Consider the following 19,289-nt stretch of genomic DNA (forward strand, 5'->3'; position numbering starts at 1 on the left):
TCTGTGTGGTACTCGCAGTCTCTCATACCAGCTTATTCAGTCGGTTTTCTGTGTGGTACTCGCAGTCTCTCACATTCAGTGTTTAGGTGTCTGGCCAACAATTTCCTGCCCCTCCGTGTTGGGCGTTGAGACGTCTGTTCTTTCTCGCCAACCACTGCTCCCTTGCGATCAGGTGTTTGAGCAAAGGTCCTTGGTTGAGGATCCTAGTCGTTCTGCACTATGCTTGTGCACCCTGGTAGTACCTAGGTCTGCCTGCAAACACGGTTCTCACAATTGGAACTAACCTCGTGTAGCGTCGGGAATCGCGTGGTGTCATCAGCCAGGTCGACCTGCTTGCTGCGTGTGGGATTGCGGGTAGGAAGAAATAAGCGACTACTGGCGTTCTTTCTCTTTTACATAATTTTTCTCCGTTCCCCCACTCCGTAATTGCTACTTTTCTTTTAGTTTCAACCTTTAGGACCGACAATCCTGTTTATCCTGCATCAACCCTATCCGCGGTATCTGCGCATCAGTTGGCACTGTAGCCTAAGGCATAAATAAATTGAACTCCGAGCCTCGACGCCGGATTTGTGTAACCATCACCGTTGTTCGCTTATTGAAGCAAGCGAGACAGCAGACTGTTTTTGCTCGCACACTAGATTTGCTTGATACTGATGTTTGCGGCATATAAGAAGCAAGAATTTAAGATCCAAGCACAGTCGTTGAGCTAACTGCTTCGTCCTCCTCCTCTAGCTCCCTGATGCGCACCTCTGGCAATCCAGAGGCTTCTGTGACAGAGTTTGCAAGGGTAGGGACTATTCTGAGTCACTTGGCGAGGGGTACTTGCTTGATTAGATGCCTGTCTGTGTGCGGTTTGTCTAGTGACGTATATGGTGGAATTTTAAACGAGAAACTGAAAGATCTTTAACAACCTTTTGAGTGGTCTCTTTTATGATATTATACTGCGATATCTCGAATATCCTACCAACTCAAACACGAGATATCCTTTATGTAGCACATTAAGTTGAATAATATCATAAATGAGAGATGCAGTGAGTCCCCCATGATAAATTGATGTGCAGATGATTGCATTTGTCAGTTTCAAATTTTTGTCGCTGTATGCTAGAATATTTGTAGAACATCTGTCGTGTTGACTGGTAGGACGTGCTTCGCTAAAGTCTCCCTTCGTTTTTCAGCCCACCTGTCCAATGAATTCTTCTGTCTCACCAAAAACTAATGACGCAAACTCGTGCTGCTCGAGTGAACTCACAGATCTGATTCTTTGTCCATATACTTCGGCTTGTGTTAACCGGCGTTCGGGCTGTACTCATGCGGTCTCCATTGATGCACACCATAAAGTTTCTGGAAATCTACTAGCCTTTGGAGCAAGTCATGCAATTTGTCTTGCACGAACTATTGAAGCCGGCCGAAGAGAATGTGACGATGGCTTTCGTATACTCCGTATGTTACTTGGCCACAACAGCCCCGTCACTTGCCTGCGATGGATGACCCACGTTTCGAAAGACTTCCCCGTCCCCTACCTGGTTCTGGCATCTGCCGATAATACAGGCAATATAAAAATTTGGGCTTGTAAAAAAGAATCCGTCATCACTGAGCCTTGGTGCAGTGCTGCTGGCGATTGGTCCCTTATACTTGAGGTGTCATTACCTGGAAGTCTTTCCGCCAATGCTTTGGACGGTTTGATTGCGCATTCCTCTTCGTGCACTGAAGGCTACCAAGGCATAGATGATGTTTTGATCTTAGACGTTGCAGCCGATACATCGATGTATACGTGGCACATCGGACTACACAGAACTCAGGAAATCAGTCCTGTTGTCTTATCACATCGTGCCACCAACCGGTTTCCGTCCATGTGTCTCTGTCTTCGAACGTGTCTGTGGATGCATCCATCTGTGAAGCCTATTCATTTTGTATTTGTTGGTCTTGACAGTGGAAAAACAGAAATCTACTCTGAATATCTCACTGAGACCCAAAAGGAAACCTTCGATCAGTTAACTTGTTCCGCTGTTCTTTCTGGGCACACTGATTGGGTTCGGTGTTTGGACGCCACACAAAACAGCTTTGAATGTACAACATCTCTGTATTTGGCTACTGGCAGTCAGGATAATGTCATCCGATTATGGAATATTTTCCAAAGCTCACCAGTTATTGATATTTCAAAGCACTCGTCCGGAGCAAAGGTACGTTCATTTTGAACAGTGTGCCACGATTGCGCTACTTCACTGCAGTTTCAGTTTACGTTTCACAAGCTAGAGCGAGAATCTGCTGATTCTTACCGGGAAATTTGGGCATGGTTGGTTTTATAAACAACTTTGTGTGATCGAGTCAACTTTCTGGGAAAGCCGTTCCCTGTAAACATATTCATGAAAAAATTGTATTTCATCCGCCGTCGTACTTTCCGAACAATCTTTATAGCCTTGTTCTTGCATTGGGCTTCATTTAACTTCCAGGGAGACGAAGCTTTCAGGGTGCCCAGGCTTCGTCGCATATGGCCGTTGCAACCGAAAAAATCCTGTCCCCGTTGGTTTGACCCACCGAGGCGAATATTCTCTGAGCGAAATTTTGCGCCGCTAGTCACATATGGTTGCGAGTGTCAGGTGATGTAGCTGTTGTCCAACCTGATCATAGTTGTTTGTAGCAGAGTTTGTTTTTCACAAAAAGTGCCACGGAGAAACAGTGACATATGTGAATTTTAATTTGTCAGTACTGTTGAAAAAACACCGAGAAAGGTCACGAAATTTTCTGTGACTAAATACAACGGTTTGAGAGATATACCTCAGTTCACTGCTCGATTTCAACCAAATGTGGTGATGTGGTCCTTCTAATGTTAACTTGCAATTCCTTTCATCACTGACAAATAGCAGCAATATCGTCCAGTTGTGTTTAAGCACTCGGTGTGCCTGCTGCAGTACAATATGCTCATTCCAGACTGTATTCATCTGTCTGTGCATGACGGCCCAACTCAGTTAAGTGATCTGTTGTCTGTCGCTGGTTATTAGTAGGAGACACCTCGTTGATTTCAGAGGGCTAATGTCACGAAGAGACTGGACCTTACCGCGGTGTGGCGGTTTGTGTACCTCGGCGACCCATTGAGCTATATTGGGGAGTGTTCGCACGATACTCACAGGTTGGTTCATGGGTAGAGGTCCGACGAACACAGTCTCCTAGCCCTCCAGGTTGGAGGTTGGAACGTGTATGGCGAGGTGTCCCGTAAAAAAATGGTGATGTACTTGCATTTCCAGTCGAACACTGCTGCCTTGCGGTTAGGCTTTTGAGTCAGAGGCTTTGGTTGAGGACCCTAATCGTCCTCCTGTCTAGGTGTGGGTGACCCGGCAGCATCCCAGAACTCGTGCAACCATGACATACACAACTAACAATATTCACATCGGCTAATGTTTTGCTGAAAGTGGTGCTTATTGGCGTGTTTCAGTGAGAATTAGCCGCGATGTGACACTCTCTTCAAACCAGCAATGTTCGTGAGGCTGCGTCCGCATTGTATGAGCTCACCCTTTTCAGTGCCCTAACAATAAAATTAGTTGCAAATAAGATTCTACATATTCAGTTCAGGTGATTCATGTTTAGAAAGACTGGCTCTTGCTTTCAGTCTCAGCGTTCGCCCACTACTATTTTGTGCAACCACTATGTCTTGGGAGAAGCGCATAACCTGGGTTTGTCATGCAAGGATGATGATGATGATTGATGATGGTGGTGGTCTAGCTGTGATCTTCTTGCGGTACCTATCTACCATGCTACCCGAAGTGAGCAACGTATCTACTCTTGCTTTTGTTTTGTTTTCTGGTATCATTTCTAACAAGTGCTACGTACATATGATGCCACTTTATCTTTCATTCTTCAATCATGTTTACCAGATTTGTGATCTAAATCTCCCTTCGGAGGGCAAACCAGCGGAATTTACTCTTTCTATCGCCTCGGAAAGTGTATTATCTGGCCATGACAACTGGGTAACAGGGGTAGCCTGGTCTCCCGAAGACAGTCGTTTCCCTCCGCCACTTCTTTCTTCAAGCATGGATAAGTCGTTGATTGTTTGGTCTCCACCGCAATCAACCGGTGGAAACGTTCATATATGGCTTGAAGGGGCTCGACTTGGTAACTTGGGAGGAGCGGGCATGGGTTTTATGGATGGATTCTGGCTCTTGTCTGATCCGAGCACCATATGTGCACAAAACTTCCAGGTGAGTCAGAACTGAAGGTGTCCGTTTCTCAGGTAAAATACACAGAATAATAAATCAACTTGACAGATATTCGTGGACCAGACCTACCTAATGGGCCTTGTGAAGGGCAAATTCAGTAGTCTTGGGGGTAAGAGGCGATTCCGAATCAAAGGCCCTTCTTGATCGATTTTCGGGGTGGTGACAGAAGTGAGCTGTCCAAAAGTCTCACCAGTCTTTATAGATAATATTGGAAACACACGTAGGTTCTGTTCTCAGCCTGTTAATACTGAGGTATTCACTACGGTTGTTTTTCACAACTCCATTTATAAACAAATCTGTATTCGAAGGCCCTGGTAGACTGTGACTTCTGCTGGTAGTCATTCGATTGGTATGCGTTTTCTGCCAATCCAACTGTCGTCTGTTTTATACCAAGGCAAAGCTTATGTTTGTTTTTTTCCCGAAAGTTTTAATATTTTCTGGTTTGGTCGTTTAAGGGATAAGTCAATATTTCTGGTTTGAACACTTCGTGATACACGGCACTATGTTTCGAACTAATTCATGAAATCGTCCTAGATGAGGAATTCTAGAGCTCACCTGTGTAATTGAACTATTTTCTGATTATTGTGTCTTTGTTTTCAGGGCAGTCTTTCTGTGTGGCACTTTTCTGCTGATAAGTCCTTTTGGTCTCCTGGGCTCCCGATTTGTGGTCATTCTGGATCGGTGACCGATATAGCTTGGTCCAAGAAAAAGGTCAGCGACAAGTGTTTAATTGAAAAGAACCGCTCAGTTACGCCCACCTATCTGCTGACAACTGGCAGTGATCAAACGGTTCGAGTTCATACTCCACGAAGGCTGTCAGTCGCCACCGGTGACGTTTCTCAGCTGACTGGGGATAAGGCGAAAGAAGGTAATCTCAGAGTTTTCCATTTTTCTGTGAACGCTGTTCATTTTGTGTGTGACTTATTGTCCTCTGTTCTTGACGTATAAATATACGTCCGATCTCCCGGAGTGACCTGTCGGCAGTCGTTTCATGAAGCGTTTCCATTACGATTACGTAGAGAAATACCCTACCTGTGGAATTAGTTCATCGTCCAATCTTTTGTACTAAAGTCAGCCGGAAGCGTCAATGTAGATGAATTACAGCCTACTGCGAAATAGTTACGATGACTCCTAAATTCGGATCGACCCCTCAACAGAGGCCATGAAGTTCCCCCTCATTCGAGCATTTCAGTTTTTTGAGCTCCTGTAGCAAAGACGAATAGTAGTATTGGTAGTAGTTGGTCGCTTCGCCTCTTTCGAATCGATGGCTTGTATTTCCAGAACGAGTGTCTACTCGGATATTTGTCTGCGGTATCCAGCTCCGATACAGCCTGCTCAGGACGAGAGTTAGAAACGCTCGGCGTGATCATGGTGGCCAGACGGTCTTCTGTGGCCAGTTTGGTGCATATTTTGCATTTCTACTGGATCACGCATGATGCTAGATGCGCTGGTCATAATGGGGTCGCAAGGGAACTCGTGAAACTTCGTCGCCTGGGTTACACCGTCTTCGAGAAATTAAGAGCATCTACGTTGACGTCTTTCATCCAGCCTGATCTAACTGCTGCTCGAAAGCGCCGAACAACTGTGATAGACGTAAGCATAGTTTAGGGTGGGCGCGGAGTGACTGTGTGGATTGAGAGGAAACAGAAGAATGACGCTGATAAATACTCCCTCGTCATAATCTCAGTCCTACGTGCAGTCAATTATGATGTCGACTTTTTGGTTCGCCAACCGATAATCATTTCTTATCGAGGAATCTACTTTCCTCAATCAACCAAGGCTATTATTGGACTGGGACTCCCTAAGGGTACAGTAAATGACTTGTGTTTACTTGCCATTGTGGGCTCTCTGCGTACTTACGACATTTTTATGTGTTGTACATAGCGCTGAGTGTACATTCTTGCCATTGAATCTCTGTCTTTTCCTCGGTTGTTTGTCTTTACACACGTCCTTCCATACCAAGCACTTTTACATACGTTCTGTCTGAGTGGAATCGCCTAGTGGCATAACTTTGAATGAGATACCTCTTTTTTATCCAATCTTCTCCTGTAACCCTTCCACATCCATCGCCTACATTTACTTTTAATTCCTGAAACATCTGGTAAGAGTCATTTGGCTTGATTTAAACGTAACTCATAGCAACCCACCTGTGTTATGGATAATCATCCCCTATATATTAGGTGGGACTGTTTGGATGTACGAGATACCCCAGGTTTGGTACGTAGTACCTATGCTCGGTGTACCCTACAAGTCCCCATAGATAAAGCTCTTTTATAGTGGATTTCTTCCTCACGGTCTCGGACTCATTACCTGATGTTTAATTGCACGCATCAGTGTCTACATCCCAACGCAGTGCTTCCGTATACAAGCCATTTTGGATTAGGAGGATTAAGACACCCCGATGACTGAAGAAAAGACACTGGCCTCATGTAAAAAGCCACTTGAAAGTTTTGGCATGCGCATGGCAGTTCATCCGCGACAGTTCACTGATTCCCGTTCATCACCTTATGTTGCAAGTACAACTTTCGAGGAAGAACCACTAAACTAGGCGGAGATCAAAGTCCTGAAGGAATATGTGAAATGTGAACTTCCATCCCACTCACATAACTACCTATCTTTTCTGCCTGATATAATGTCCAGGCGCCTGCGTCATACCAAAAAGGTCTAATTTTGCCACCTTTCCGTCAGCCGTGACTGCCTAGGCGTAAACCTAATGAATCTCTCCGAAGGTGTATGCCCGTGGGCTGACCGAGAAGAGTATTTCGTTCTCAGCGTACAAATCTACATTCATAAAGAATCCCAAGGAGCACCAGAAATTCGTGATATTGGGGCGTAACTTTTCCATTTCACGTGGTCTCTGGATATCAGGTTTCTCTTGCTTCGCATTTTCACTCGTGATCATCCGAGACCATCCACCCTTTGCCTTTGGTGTCAGGTACCCTCATCCAGCGTGCATTTTGCCTACTGAATATTTGCTAGTAGGCTAATTGTTAGCTTCCTTTCGTTACGATATGCGAGATTCGTTGATGAGATTCACCAGTTCCGCAAACCACTCCACTCAACCTTTGCTGTCTGACCTAACGTGCTGTGTAACTTCTCTAAGATCTGATGGAGGAGTCATATCCTACTTTCAAATCGAGGAACACCCTAGGTAAATCGTACACACTTGAATGCCTTTGTCGCGCATCTGCCTTCATCCAACGGCGTGCGTTTGACAGTCCTCATTTTTGGGTGAATCGCGGTAATTGATTCTCCTCCCTCACATTCGCACACAGGCAGGTACCGAATAATAAACAGCAGTGATACATCTTGAAGATAAGAAAGAGCTTTCCCGTTTAAGTTCTCGCTATTAAATACCACTAATGTAGAAACCAATCGATACCAACCGAAATATCGGTCAAGTCTGAAGAGCCGATGAGCTAACGTAGGACATTCGTAAGGAAACCACTGTCATTAGTTTGGTAAGGGTAAATGATGCCGGGAGGATGGAAAAGTGAACAGGGTAAGCAAGTGGAACTCGTCCTATTCTTGGCTTTCCTCTAGTGAATTGACTTTCAACGTCCTATAGGGAAACCTGTAGATCCGTTTTATCAGATTGATGGTCCATTGCAGTGAGTACCTCAGAACGTATCGAGAAGCGCATTCGGTGCGTCAGGGACCACCAACTTATTTGGATCTTGTGGTAATTGCTCACCGATGGATATGCTCATTTCCAGATTGTCGTTCTGAGTAGTATGCATCTCAGTTCTGATCGCAACAGCGCATTGTTACAAAAATCATTTCAACTTCCATCCACATTGGACACATTGGATGACATGGGACAAACCATTCCATCAAATTCAGCGAAGTTCCTGAGGCGGACTGGGCTGTTTTATGATTTTCGCTTCACGAACTGTTGGGAGTAATTGTTTGCGAGCATAGTGGTGCATTGTGAAGAAATTTATTGTTAAGAAAGTTATTGTTTTGCGTTTTCGTGATCAACAGTTCTTGTTGGTGTCAGAAAAGACACTACCGACCAGTCGCCGTAGCGGCATTGGTAGATATTCGAAATACAGAAAACAAAATAGTTACAGTATGACAGTACCACTCGATAGTGGCATACGAGCAATTGTTGCACTTGGTTTCAGCAGCGCTGCTCAACAGAGCGGAATAAACTCGATACAAACGAAACCATTTTCAAAATAATGGACCTGCAGCTCACTCTCCAGGTCCACCTGCAGCGGTTGGTTGAACATTTTGAGGAACAGCTTATGCAACCCCCGTCCACCGATCACTAGAGGCGCTGAATAACCAGGAATCGACTTCTAACACTCGCCATCGTGCGGTTTTCTGGTTCTCAGACATGAACATGTACCAGGTGTGAATAGCTTGCGATGGCTTGCTTTTTAAGGTTTTGATGTACATACTATAGAACCAAGACAGAATACCAAGGGATAAGAGTGCTTCCGGTGTAATTCCAGTACAACCCACTTGTGAAACTCACCATGGTGTCTGTCGTCCAAAACGTACTCCGGCATACCTCCCACAGGCTGACAGATTACGGGGACTTTCAGGTCCGTGACAAGAGTATGGTAGAAAATGTTGGCAGGCGGTTTTCGCAGGAGACAACTCAAACACAAATGAGCTAGTCACACTCCGCTGCTTAGCTGGTTGGCGGTGGTTGCATCTTTCGCAGGATTCTGTCCTTACCTCATAATACCAACGGTTTTCGGTTATTTTTGAAGATATTGGAACAGCAGGTATGCTTGTAGAAGCAGCCTTTACGGTATTCATCGAGTTACATATATTATTATATTTGCAGCAAAAAGCATGACACTTGTGGCCATTCAGGGGGGCGAGATGGTTCAAGTAGTTAGAGCTCGAATTTGTTGACCGGAAGGTTCGTGGTTCGAACCTGACTTTTGCCGCTCGACTTCCCCTGTCTAGGCTTGGGCAACGTGGCAGTATCCACTCCTTCGGGGTGGGGGGAGAGCACTGCAGTTAGGCACCAAAGGGTGTTACAGCTGAACAGTTTTTAATGTGACCATTGGATAATAAAGCGTCTCAGTGAAACCTTTTCATTCCACATATAGTTGTAAGCTACAGACAAAGGAGAGGAACACTCAATTATCAACCACACACAACCAGGTGGAAGCTATTTGATGAGAGGCACCCTTCTGTGGAACAATGAACCAGAGCTGTGAGCCTCGTATTGGAACAGATTGATTTGGCTGACATTTTGAGAATAAATAAGCTTGCTGGTGGGTCGATCAAATATGGATTTAGTACGTGTAACTAGAATCCGAACACAACTTCTGGCCCTCCTGCTACAAGAAATGCACACCACTTATCCGATCTTCTGTTTCCTCAGGTAGAAAAAGGATTTTGATGAATCACCTACAAAAGTTTCAAACCGTCGCGATGTACCTGTAAATCGTTGAATTTCAGGAAGCCATTCCATTAACTGTTGGCCAGTGTGCCAACAACGATAAATGCAAAGTGAAGCGATCGGTTGTTGGTCTGCGTTGTTCCTCTCCTGTTGCTTATCCGCCTTACCAACTCATCCCTGTGTGAATGTTTTCAAGTTATCCTCATACGTATGTAGCCTTAAGATGACATAAGAGTTCAGAGTTGGATTCAGAAACATACGGATAGTCACCGTTAACTTGTGTGCAAGCCCACTAGGCCAGAGTTTTGCTTTTAGTTCGCTTTGCAGCAAGTTTGATTAGGCAGTGATGTAGTGGATGTTGTATTTGCCTAAAAACTGCCTTGTGAACTCAATATCTACAGCGACATTCACTTGTGGTCTCAGTTTATGCTGACACTTATGCCATAGGTTTCCATCCCTGTTTTTTATGTTCATCAAGGTTGGGTATGGCATGAATTAGCCAGACCACAGGTACACGGCTACGATATGAATGCGATTTGCAGTCTATCTACCATCGGTTACGTGTCAGCCGGAGACGAGAAGGTGGCGCGCGTATTCACTGCAACACGCGCATTTGTCGAATCCTATCAAGACGCTATCGGTCTTGAAGGCTACTCACTCGCAGATTGTTACATTTCGGAGCAACCAGTAGAAGCCCTGGCTGAAGGTAAGGAAGCTTTTGCTAAACAAACTTATTTAAAGAATGTCGTAAACGAATGGCTCAGCTGAAATTCTCCCGTTATGCCAAATTAGTCTGTAAACCGCATCTAATTCGGGTTCAAGCGGAACATAAGATGGACGAGAACTCAGGACTACGGTTACCTGATGAGCCACAATAACAATGTAGCCGGTCGTGGTCTGTAAACGAGTTTGTTAAGTAAGGGGTATCTTGAGTTTTTCCTCCTCCATGGCCTAATATGCAGGGCATCGATCGCTGACTGTGCCTTGTATGCTTGTCCACTTTCTTGGTGAGTGCGCCGTTCCACTCAACGAACGAGTTGCACCACCAGGCGTAAATGGCCTCATCGGCAACAGTGCTACACCAATAGACGAACTTTCTCCTTGTTTCTGTATAGTGTATTCGCAACTTTGTACTTTATCAGCTCGCGTTGCTGTAGATTAACATTCCCCGGACCGTGATTATTGGCCTAGTTTGGAAAACCGATAGACGGTTGCACGTGATTGGTTGGCCTTGTGGCCGCTCACCGCTTTTGTGTGCGTCAGCGTTCGTAAAACCTGCACATTTTTCACGACGATCGATGCATGAGAGCGCTCAGACTAACTTACCCTTGCTGTTTTCTTCCTCGTCGTTGTGCACATGCACACCACGGATCTCCATAGTTTCAACCAAACGAAAGTGCATCCTTTGAATCTGCTAAGCACAACACCATCCGTCCAAAGTTTTGAATTTTATCGAGAGATTTTTCTATGAGCCGTTGCCTGGTGTCGGTGTCGCCTGGTTTTTATATTGACGGTGATACATGTTTAATTTCGCTGCTTGACAGTCGCCCCCACCAGTCCATGCATTTTCTGCGACAAATGTACTTTATATTCTCCACTTTTCGGGACATTGGTTATCAGCACTTGGTTGCTCGTAAAGTCACTCCAAACTGGTCCAGTCACTACAGCATGAAGAAACACTTTCGAGGACAGACATTACTCTTGTCATAACATCGTTCCTTGTATTCTCCAATTATCTAGGTGCCATACAGCCAACCCTTGGTCTGTCAAACCAGATGACCGGTTCGGAATCTGGTTCCGTTAGTTTCAACGGAGCTGAAGTTGATAGCACGATTCCTACTGAACATGGGGACGCACCGTTACACATTGTAGGTTTGGTTTGTGGAAGTGCTATTCTTGAAGATTCTTTATCCAGTTTGATTATTGCTGTGTAACCAGCTGTAGTAGAGAGAGGGAGAGAGAAGATATTGCGTTAAACGTCTGTATATGGGTTAGGTATCCTGTTTCATGGCTAGTGACTATTCAGCAGTTTTGAAAGGTTAATATTTCGAGAAATGCACGTGACCTTCGCGTACAGCTGGCTTCTAGCTTTTTTTCACTAGGCTCGCCAAATGAAGTTGTGATGTGGACCTCCAGGTATTTTGATGGATCTGACTAGTACAGGTTAGAGTGTTGGTAGGTTCTCATCAGTCATTTGCTTCGGAACTTCCGATGATATATGCGCCCACATTTTATCACGGATTTTGATGCGCCGAACTCATTCACAACCATATTTGATTCACAAATCGAACAGAAAACTCACGAATCGTAGCTTTCGTGTGTTGTATTAGTGAATAACCAATTCAGTCAGTCGTACTCAAGAATATCTCTTTCACACATTCTCAGGCTCTCAGTGATGATGCTAATTGGTAAGCCAGAGGTTTATGAGAGAATCTGCTTGGGAGAAGTTTTCTCATTCTGTAAATGAGGTCACTCACTGCTGGAGCAGAAAGACCAATCGACCTCGCACACGCAGCACGATCCGAGTTATCGAGTTGTGATTGGCGATTCAACACGAAGGGTTGATAAAATCGGGTTAAAGCACTGCGTTTTCTCACCTTAGGGGTTCGAACAAGCACCGTTGAAAGCAGTACACTGGTATCATAAACTTATTCTGGTTACACTGTTCTCAGATGGGCCGTTTGGTCCAGCTTCATGCCTTTTTCTTGTCTCAGTAATAACCGTAAGTATTTTCACAAAGGGCTAAGCTTACATTTTCTCAACGAGTGTTCAAACTCCAAAATGAAGTCCGAAAGTTCGTGCGTCTCTCCAAGGACATCTTAACTTGATATCTAGTTATCTTTAAAATTTACCCTCCCGTTCATCCTTCTAACTTTGGCAAGACGTCTGAGCACAAAAAATGTTGTACACTTCCTTACGTAATATTTCTTCTTATTGTCCGACCTTCAGAATTCACGTGTCTTTTCTCACAGCAGTTTGTCGTTGACAATACTCTACCTCATGAACTCTGGGCGATGATGAAAGCACACATACAAATCTTCGCCTCTGTATCCTATTGATTTTTATCCACTTCCCGGATTTGTCTCTCTTTTGCTTTTGGTCCCCTATGAGCCATGCCTCATTTGTAGATCGGTTGTTCTCGGATTGTGGAATTTTTCCCAACGTTAATGATTTATATTCAGGGCCACAAGTGTTTCCTTCACTCAGAAATCGGAGAACGACAATTTTTATCATTAGAACGTGATCTTCCATGCCATTCCTTGTTGTTTGTGGTCCTATTGATTTTCCTCTCCTCTATAAATGATCAACCGTGTAATGTGTATTTACGCACTTCTAGAAATTCTATCAAGTCCCCGTTCTTTGAGCAATGCTTTTAGATAGTCTTTGTTCACCACAGCGGCGCTCATTTATTTTAACCCAAACCGCCTTCCTTGTTTCAGGGTGCTATTTCAATTCCAACCGAGGATCGCTTGCAACATGCGACCTTGTGGCCAGAAACAAAGAAACTCTACGGACACCCATATGAGGTAGGTGAACTTAATAGAAACAACACAGCGTATGGCGTTTGTTTTAGTATCGGTTCGCCCTCCCAGAATGTTTTGAACATTCCAAAAAAATATAGTTTACGCGCCACGATGAAGCACGAACAGTGCGTTCCGATATTCTTCGCACGATGTTTCTCAGACAGCTGAGCAGTCACCATCAACTTTAGTGTTAACTTCGCTTCGTCAGTGGGAAAGCGAACTAAACTGGGGAGGGAACGAACGCAACTCCTATTACCCGTTTTTCGCTTTTTCTCCTATTTTTTGTTTCATAGGTTGTATACTACGAAAACATTTATGTTCTCTCCTCGAGGATGAAAATGTTTCATTTCGGTGTTAGCTGAACTTATTTAGTCATGTTCACTCATGTTTACCTTTTAATGTGAGCGCAGAAAGATAGGCTACACCTACGAAATAGGCCACTACGGGGAATTAGAATATAGGACTTTTGCTGCGATGCGCGGTAGTCAGTTCGTGAGTTGTAAACACTGGGTGCTGTTGTGGACTTTTCCTGTATTAATCGTCCCGAATTCTTTTTTCTTGAGATGTGAGATCAGTGTAGTCCGTTTGAGCGGAAGACTGAAGCTAGCTGTCTCACTTAGTCCCATTCGCTACAGTGGTTTGCTGATCTCACCATCAAGGCTCACAATAAGTGGATTTTTTATGCTAAAATTTGGCTGCACAATTAGTTCCCAGACTGAAGCTAGCTGTCTCACTTAGTCCCGTTTGCTACAGTGGTTTGCTGATCTCACCATCGAGGCTCACAATAAGCGCATTTTTTATACTAAAATTTGGCTGCTCAATTAGTTCCTGAACGCTTCAGAAAGGCAACACGTCGAATGACCTATGCATCAGCTGTGGACAACATCGGATAGGGAGGATATCAGGTGCAGACATGTGATTGTAGACCTCCACAGTTCGCGTTAGTTTGTTCTACAATCGATGGTTAATCCAAAACACTCGTCCCAACCTTTGTAAACGGAACACCGGAGAATGTTATGTGAGACCTCACCCCGCACACAAGCAGCCGCGCTGTTGTTCATCACCTAATTCGGTAGCCCGTTCATTTAATAGTAAACATACTTATGTGTACCATTCACTCAGCTTTCTATCGACCCTGAGAATAATCAACTTAGGACAACCGTCACGGTAATAGTGATGTGCAGATACCCATAGGAAGATTTCTTGATGTTTGTAATTCATCCTACATCTGATGCGAACGATTACTTATATGGTTGACGGAAATAAACGCTAAACAATACAATTCTCAACTAAACTGATTGTTTTATGCGGGGCGAGATAGCTCAGTGGTTAGCGTGCGAATCTACTAACCGGAATGTCCGTACTCAGAACCCGACTTGTGCATCTCGACTTCTCCTGTCTAGGCTTGGACAACCTGGCAGTATCCCAGCCTTCTAGCTTCCTTCGTTCGGCATGGCAGGTGAGCACCCAAAAGGGCGCTACAACTGAACAGTTATTATTGTTACTACTCAGGCGGGCCAGACAATGACACTTGGTTTCGGCTGAGCCGGGAGTTTTACAGGAACTGGTGAATGTTCGTTAATTCTTCATGCTACGCTTGTCGCTCTTTTTCCAGGTTTACTCGCTAGCTGCACATCCCAATCGTCGGTTGGTTGCATCCGCTTGCGTGGCCAGCAAACAAATCCACGCCTACATTATCTTATGGAACGGAATGTCCGATTGGACTATCCATCAGGTGGGCCTTCAACGGAAGTCATCGTATCAGTGTATTAGAAGTCACCCGACGTGCTTATCTATTTGCTTTTCTTTGTCTTTCCTATCGCTTTTTGTCGTATAAGCATGCTTACCGTGTTAATGTATGGGCAACCATATATCGCACATATGTGCAAAAGGTCGGTCTTTACAAAAAGGACAAATCAATCAGTTTATTCATCTATTAAAAAAATCTATGTATCAAAGAGCCGGGAGCTGGCGTTTAGTGTGTTCACTGTGAGCTGATGGATAATAGTTCATTTACCGCGTCCCTCTGGAATCTAACTGACCACTCAGGATGCCTAAGGCACTTGTGGTTACTGGCTATCGTGGAATGACCAGCCACAGTGTGGACTTTCTGCTTCAAAATTGTCTCCTCAAATATATGATGTACCATACTTTTGGAATGGTCCCTTTAAGAAGCAGCCAACCGTTCGTAAACGCACTTGTGTACAAGCGGTTTATCTTTCGTTCGAGTTCGCGGAAAGCAATACGATAGGCCAAGTTTCAAAATTGATCCATGTTTTGAAGAAAGTCAAACTGCTTAGACTAGACCGGTTTCCAACCTTTTTTAGCTGCCTTTTTTAGTCACCATTCGTCTTATTGCATTCTGTTGGCGTCGCCCAGCAGTATTTAGTTGACTTCACAAGCAACTCAGTGCGAACTGTAGGTATTCCGTTCGGAGGATCATCGATGTAGTTCAGTGTAGCATATTAATCCTGAATCGGAAGCCAACTCATTCCAAATTAGCTGTCGTCCAGTGCATGCACCTTTTAGGGAACAATTCACTTGTTTAGTGGGGAATTTACAAGAATATAGCCGAACCGGACATAGGTGGTCTTCAGTGTGAAAAATCTTAGAAGCAACGGACGTCGGCATGCATTCAAGTCCACGTAACCCGTTTCATTCGTGATGCAAGGAGCCGTTCCAACTGAGACAGAAAACCATAAGCAGAAACAGATACTCGACTCGCTGGGTTTTTATGGACCACCGAATCTGACAGCTGCATACCCGCAATTTCTGTGAATTGTAAAAGCTTGAGTAATCGGTAGTAGCTGTCTAGCCAAAAAATGTAGTTCATGTTCTTCTCTCGGTTATTACTGTCTGGCGTATTCCAAACGAAGCTTTTATTACGGTTTCTGGCCGCTGGCAACTCTCGTTTCGTTATCACGCGTCCCAACCTATCTTCGCTACTCCCTTTATCGATGGCATTCTATCCCCAGAGTTCGACCGCTTTGAGTATAATTCAGTGGTTACGTTCGCCTAGTATTCGTGGTGAACCGCTGAATTCCGATTGGTGACTTGCGCTCATTTGTAAATTTGGTATCAACGGTGGAAAATCACTGGTATCACATCAAAAACAACAGCCGAACATTTAGCTCAAAGTTGGTGCATGGGTGTCAAGTAAAGCTTAAATACACACTTAAAACCAGACTATATATGATAGCAAGCTGTCACCTAGCACATCGTCTGACGTCGAGTCAGGGTGATGTTCAATATCACTTATGAAGAAGCTGGTGAAGTGATATTAACGGAATTTCCTAGGATGAAATGGATCGGTACGCTGATATTCAAGCGTTACGGTTATTGGAAAACCTGTTCTTCTTCCATACAGGGGCAGAATGGCCAAAAACAAAGCGGTGTTTAGCGATTCCGACACGTGAACCAGTCCATCAAGCCTCTAGTTCTTTCTACTCTCCACTGTTTGCTACTACACCAAGTAAATCAGTTTGATACGGTTACAGCTAATTTAATTGGCTTGCTCAAACACTCGAACTTCAAGCCTTCTTTAATCCGGTTAGATAGCCGCTGTTAATTAAAGGCCACCGCAGTTTGACCTGGAGTTGGAAAACCAGTTCAACTCTATGCTCATCCGGTGGTTGTACCCACTTTTCGAGTTTCCTCCGCCAGCTGTTTATCGAGTTCGATCTTTCACTGGTTCACACATAAAATTGCGATCAACAAAGCTGAGTTGATCGGCAATGCGTTAATCTTTTGGGACGCTGTTTTTATTTGGTGAAGCCTTTCTAGCCTTGTTAGGCTATGGGAACAAACAAAACGATTAGCAATGTGAGACAGGCGGGTATAAACTAGGGACGGTTATTTGGTTAGTATTAAATGGGAATCTTAGTGCACAATTGCCGGCGAGAATATGCAGTCAAAGGCATGTGTAACGTCGACCGGGACTGGTTGGACATTCGTCTGACAGGCGACATGTTACGAGTTCTTGTGTCACCCGCTCCAGGCGTCCGTCTCTTCGCGGTAACAGTAATAATAGAATGTGTACGTGAGCTATTACTCAAAATTATCAGAACTGTCGTTTTTCCAATGAACTTTGTCAAAGAGTCACTTTTATTTCTGATATACATTCGGTAATGAATGAATGAATGTGTATATATGGCTTGTTTCGGCACCCGCAGTGGTTGAGTCGTTAGAATACCCCTGCAGCCGACGGTATTCCCATCCCTAGGACCTGTGTTCGCACGTGCGTCGTATGCTTTCCGATGTATCGGTTTGTGATTTTCTGCTCACAACACCCCTTTTTGAATCTTGTACCTGCATTCGCGAGTATTCTCCGTTATCTCTACTCGATAGTGATACAAAGTCGATAAATGAATCTGTTGTTCATTCCATCACTTTATTCCGTCCTTCCGGCATCCTATGTTGTGTAAGAAGACGGATCAATAGTTTATGTCCTGATCATTGTCATGATGCTCATAGCCTTTGAATGGCAATCGCTGTTACTGATAACGAGGCATGTCAGATTGGATCCCCACTCCTCTCTACTGTGGATACATTTAACCATTAACTATCAGATACTCTAACATTTACGTACATTTAGTGTCTTACGCAAGCTAATTGGCTTTCCTTTGTTGAACAGCGTCTTGTTCATCACCAGCTGACAGTTACTCAAATGGCCTGGAGCCTTGATGGACGACACCTGCTAGCCGTATCTAGAGATCGCACATGGAGCGTGTGGTCCTGTGATGGTACGCCAGTTACTGACGCTGCCTTACCCAACTATTGTTTAACGGCGTACCCTCAAAAGGGACATGGGCATTCACGGATCATCTGGACTTGTGCGTGGAGCCCTGATAATGAGTACGTTGTGAAATTATTTTAAGCTATGGTTTACTACCCATCACCGCGGCACATTATGTCCTGCTTTCTGAAACCGAACCGAGCACTCCATACTGTCTGTCATTCAGTGCATTATCTAGCCATTTCACTCAACTTTATCAATTCGTTTCAAGACAATCCGTTTACTTTCTAGATGAACATGAATGGTACAGAATCCGACCGTAGCTTTCTCGATACACCACACACTGATAGGTTGTGTACAAGCGATGCAGTTTTATGAATTGTGGTTTATTTGGAGATAAGAAGAGTGGATTAGGTCATAGGTCGGCATTTCACTGATCCTGGTTCCCCCCTCGCCATAGTCGCTGTCAGTTTGCTCGGCAGATTCCAATTCTGATATATAGTTCTAATGTTGTTTCTGTAGTAATCGCATGAAACTAATTCCTTTCTGTTTCTCTGATGCAAGCAAAGATCTGAAAGCCCCCTATCATAGTTTGTCGTGGCCTTGGAGGAATTAAAAAGGTCACGTGTACAACGATGAATTGTATTTGTGGTCTTTCCCGATTTCCACTGTATGAATCAGCACCCATAAATGGCATCTGGTATTCTGGTGTGCACCATTCTCTACCCACTGGGGGCACGGCTTGAAAGCGGTGTTTAAAATGTTCTGATCATTTATGTCGGCTTTGTTTTTGCTTTCCTTTGTGAGCAGGAACGCTTCATTAGCGCTTACTGCGATGAGTCTTTTTGGACTTCAGGTTAGTTCTTCTATTTTTCTATTTCTTTATTATTAAGACGCGCTGTAGGCCGAGCGGATTCTTGTTCTTCTTGGAGTTCCATTGTCCTGAAGGTAGCCAGAGGCAATATCTTATATGGCTGATTATGTTTGGTGGTGGAGGGTACTGCAGTGTGTGCACATCAGTTTGTGCTGTCCATTTTGAGCCCCCTCTTTTTAGTCAGATATCTCGTAACCTCCATTTGCTCTCCCCCTATGTTTAGCTATTTCGTCTCCGGTTCACGAGATCAAACCATCCTCGTGTGGCCAACACCGGATGCGTCTTCATCTATTGAGCCAGCTCCAAAAGCCCAACGTCCGCTGATAGCACCCAAGTTGTTTGCTGCAGCAGTCACTGCTCTGGATATATGCCGACTTTCGGATCACCATACATCCTCTGACCGACACTCACACCTTGTGGCTGTTGGTTTAGAAACTGGTAGCTTACTTCTCCTCACTCTTTCCAGCAACCGGTTTTCCCAGGTTTCCGGTTCCAATCTCCCAGAATGGTCCGCCTTGATACAAATCCCTGCATTTTGGTCACATGTCCCGGGCAAGCACATCAGACGTGTCGCGTT

General features: G+C 44.5%; 1 protein-coding gene across 1 annotated transcript in view; it reads left to right on the top strand.

Moving 5' to 3' along the window:
* Positions 1–19,289, top strand: part of T265_05903 (hypothetical protein) — a gene marked incomplete at both ends in the record, with an annotated part of 30,080 nt that overhangs the window by 10,407 nt on the left and 384 nt on the right. Inside the window, 9 exons of the mRNA XM_009171038.1 lie at positions 1,176–2,180; positions 3,870–4,193; positions 4,812–5,079; positions 10,058–10,285; positions 11,320–11,447; positions 13,020–13,106; positions 14,719–14,838; positions 17,737–17,957; positions 18,936–19,257. Of these exons, the coding sequence (XP_009169302.1) occupies positions 1,176–2,180; positions 3,870–4,193; positions 4,812–5,079; positions 10,058–10,285; positions 11,320–11,447; positions 13,020–13,106; positions 14,719–14,838; positions 17,737–17,957; positions 18,936–19,257 (2,703 nt within the window). The remainder of the gene's footprint in view (positions 1–1,175; positions 2,181–3,869; positions 4,194–4,811; positions 5,080–10,057; positions 10,286–11,319; positions 11,448–13,019; positions 13,107–14,718; positions 14,839–17,736; positions 17,958–18,935; positions 19,258–19,289) is intronic.

The sequence above is a fragment of the Opisthorchis viverrini genome (genome assembly GCF_000715545.1).
Source record: "Opisthorchis viverrini unplaced genomic scaffold opera_v5_115, whole genome shotgun sequence".
NCBI lineage: Eukaryota > Metazoa > Platyhelminthes > Trematoda > Opisthorchiida > Opisthorchiidae > Opisthorchis > Opisthorchis viverrini.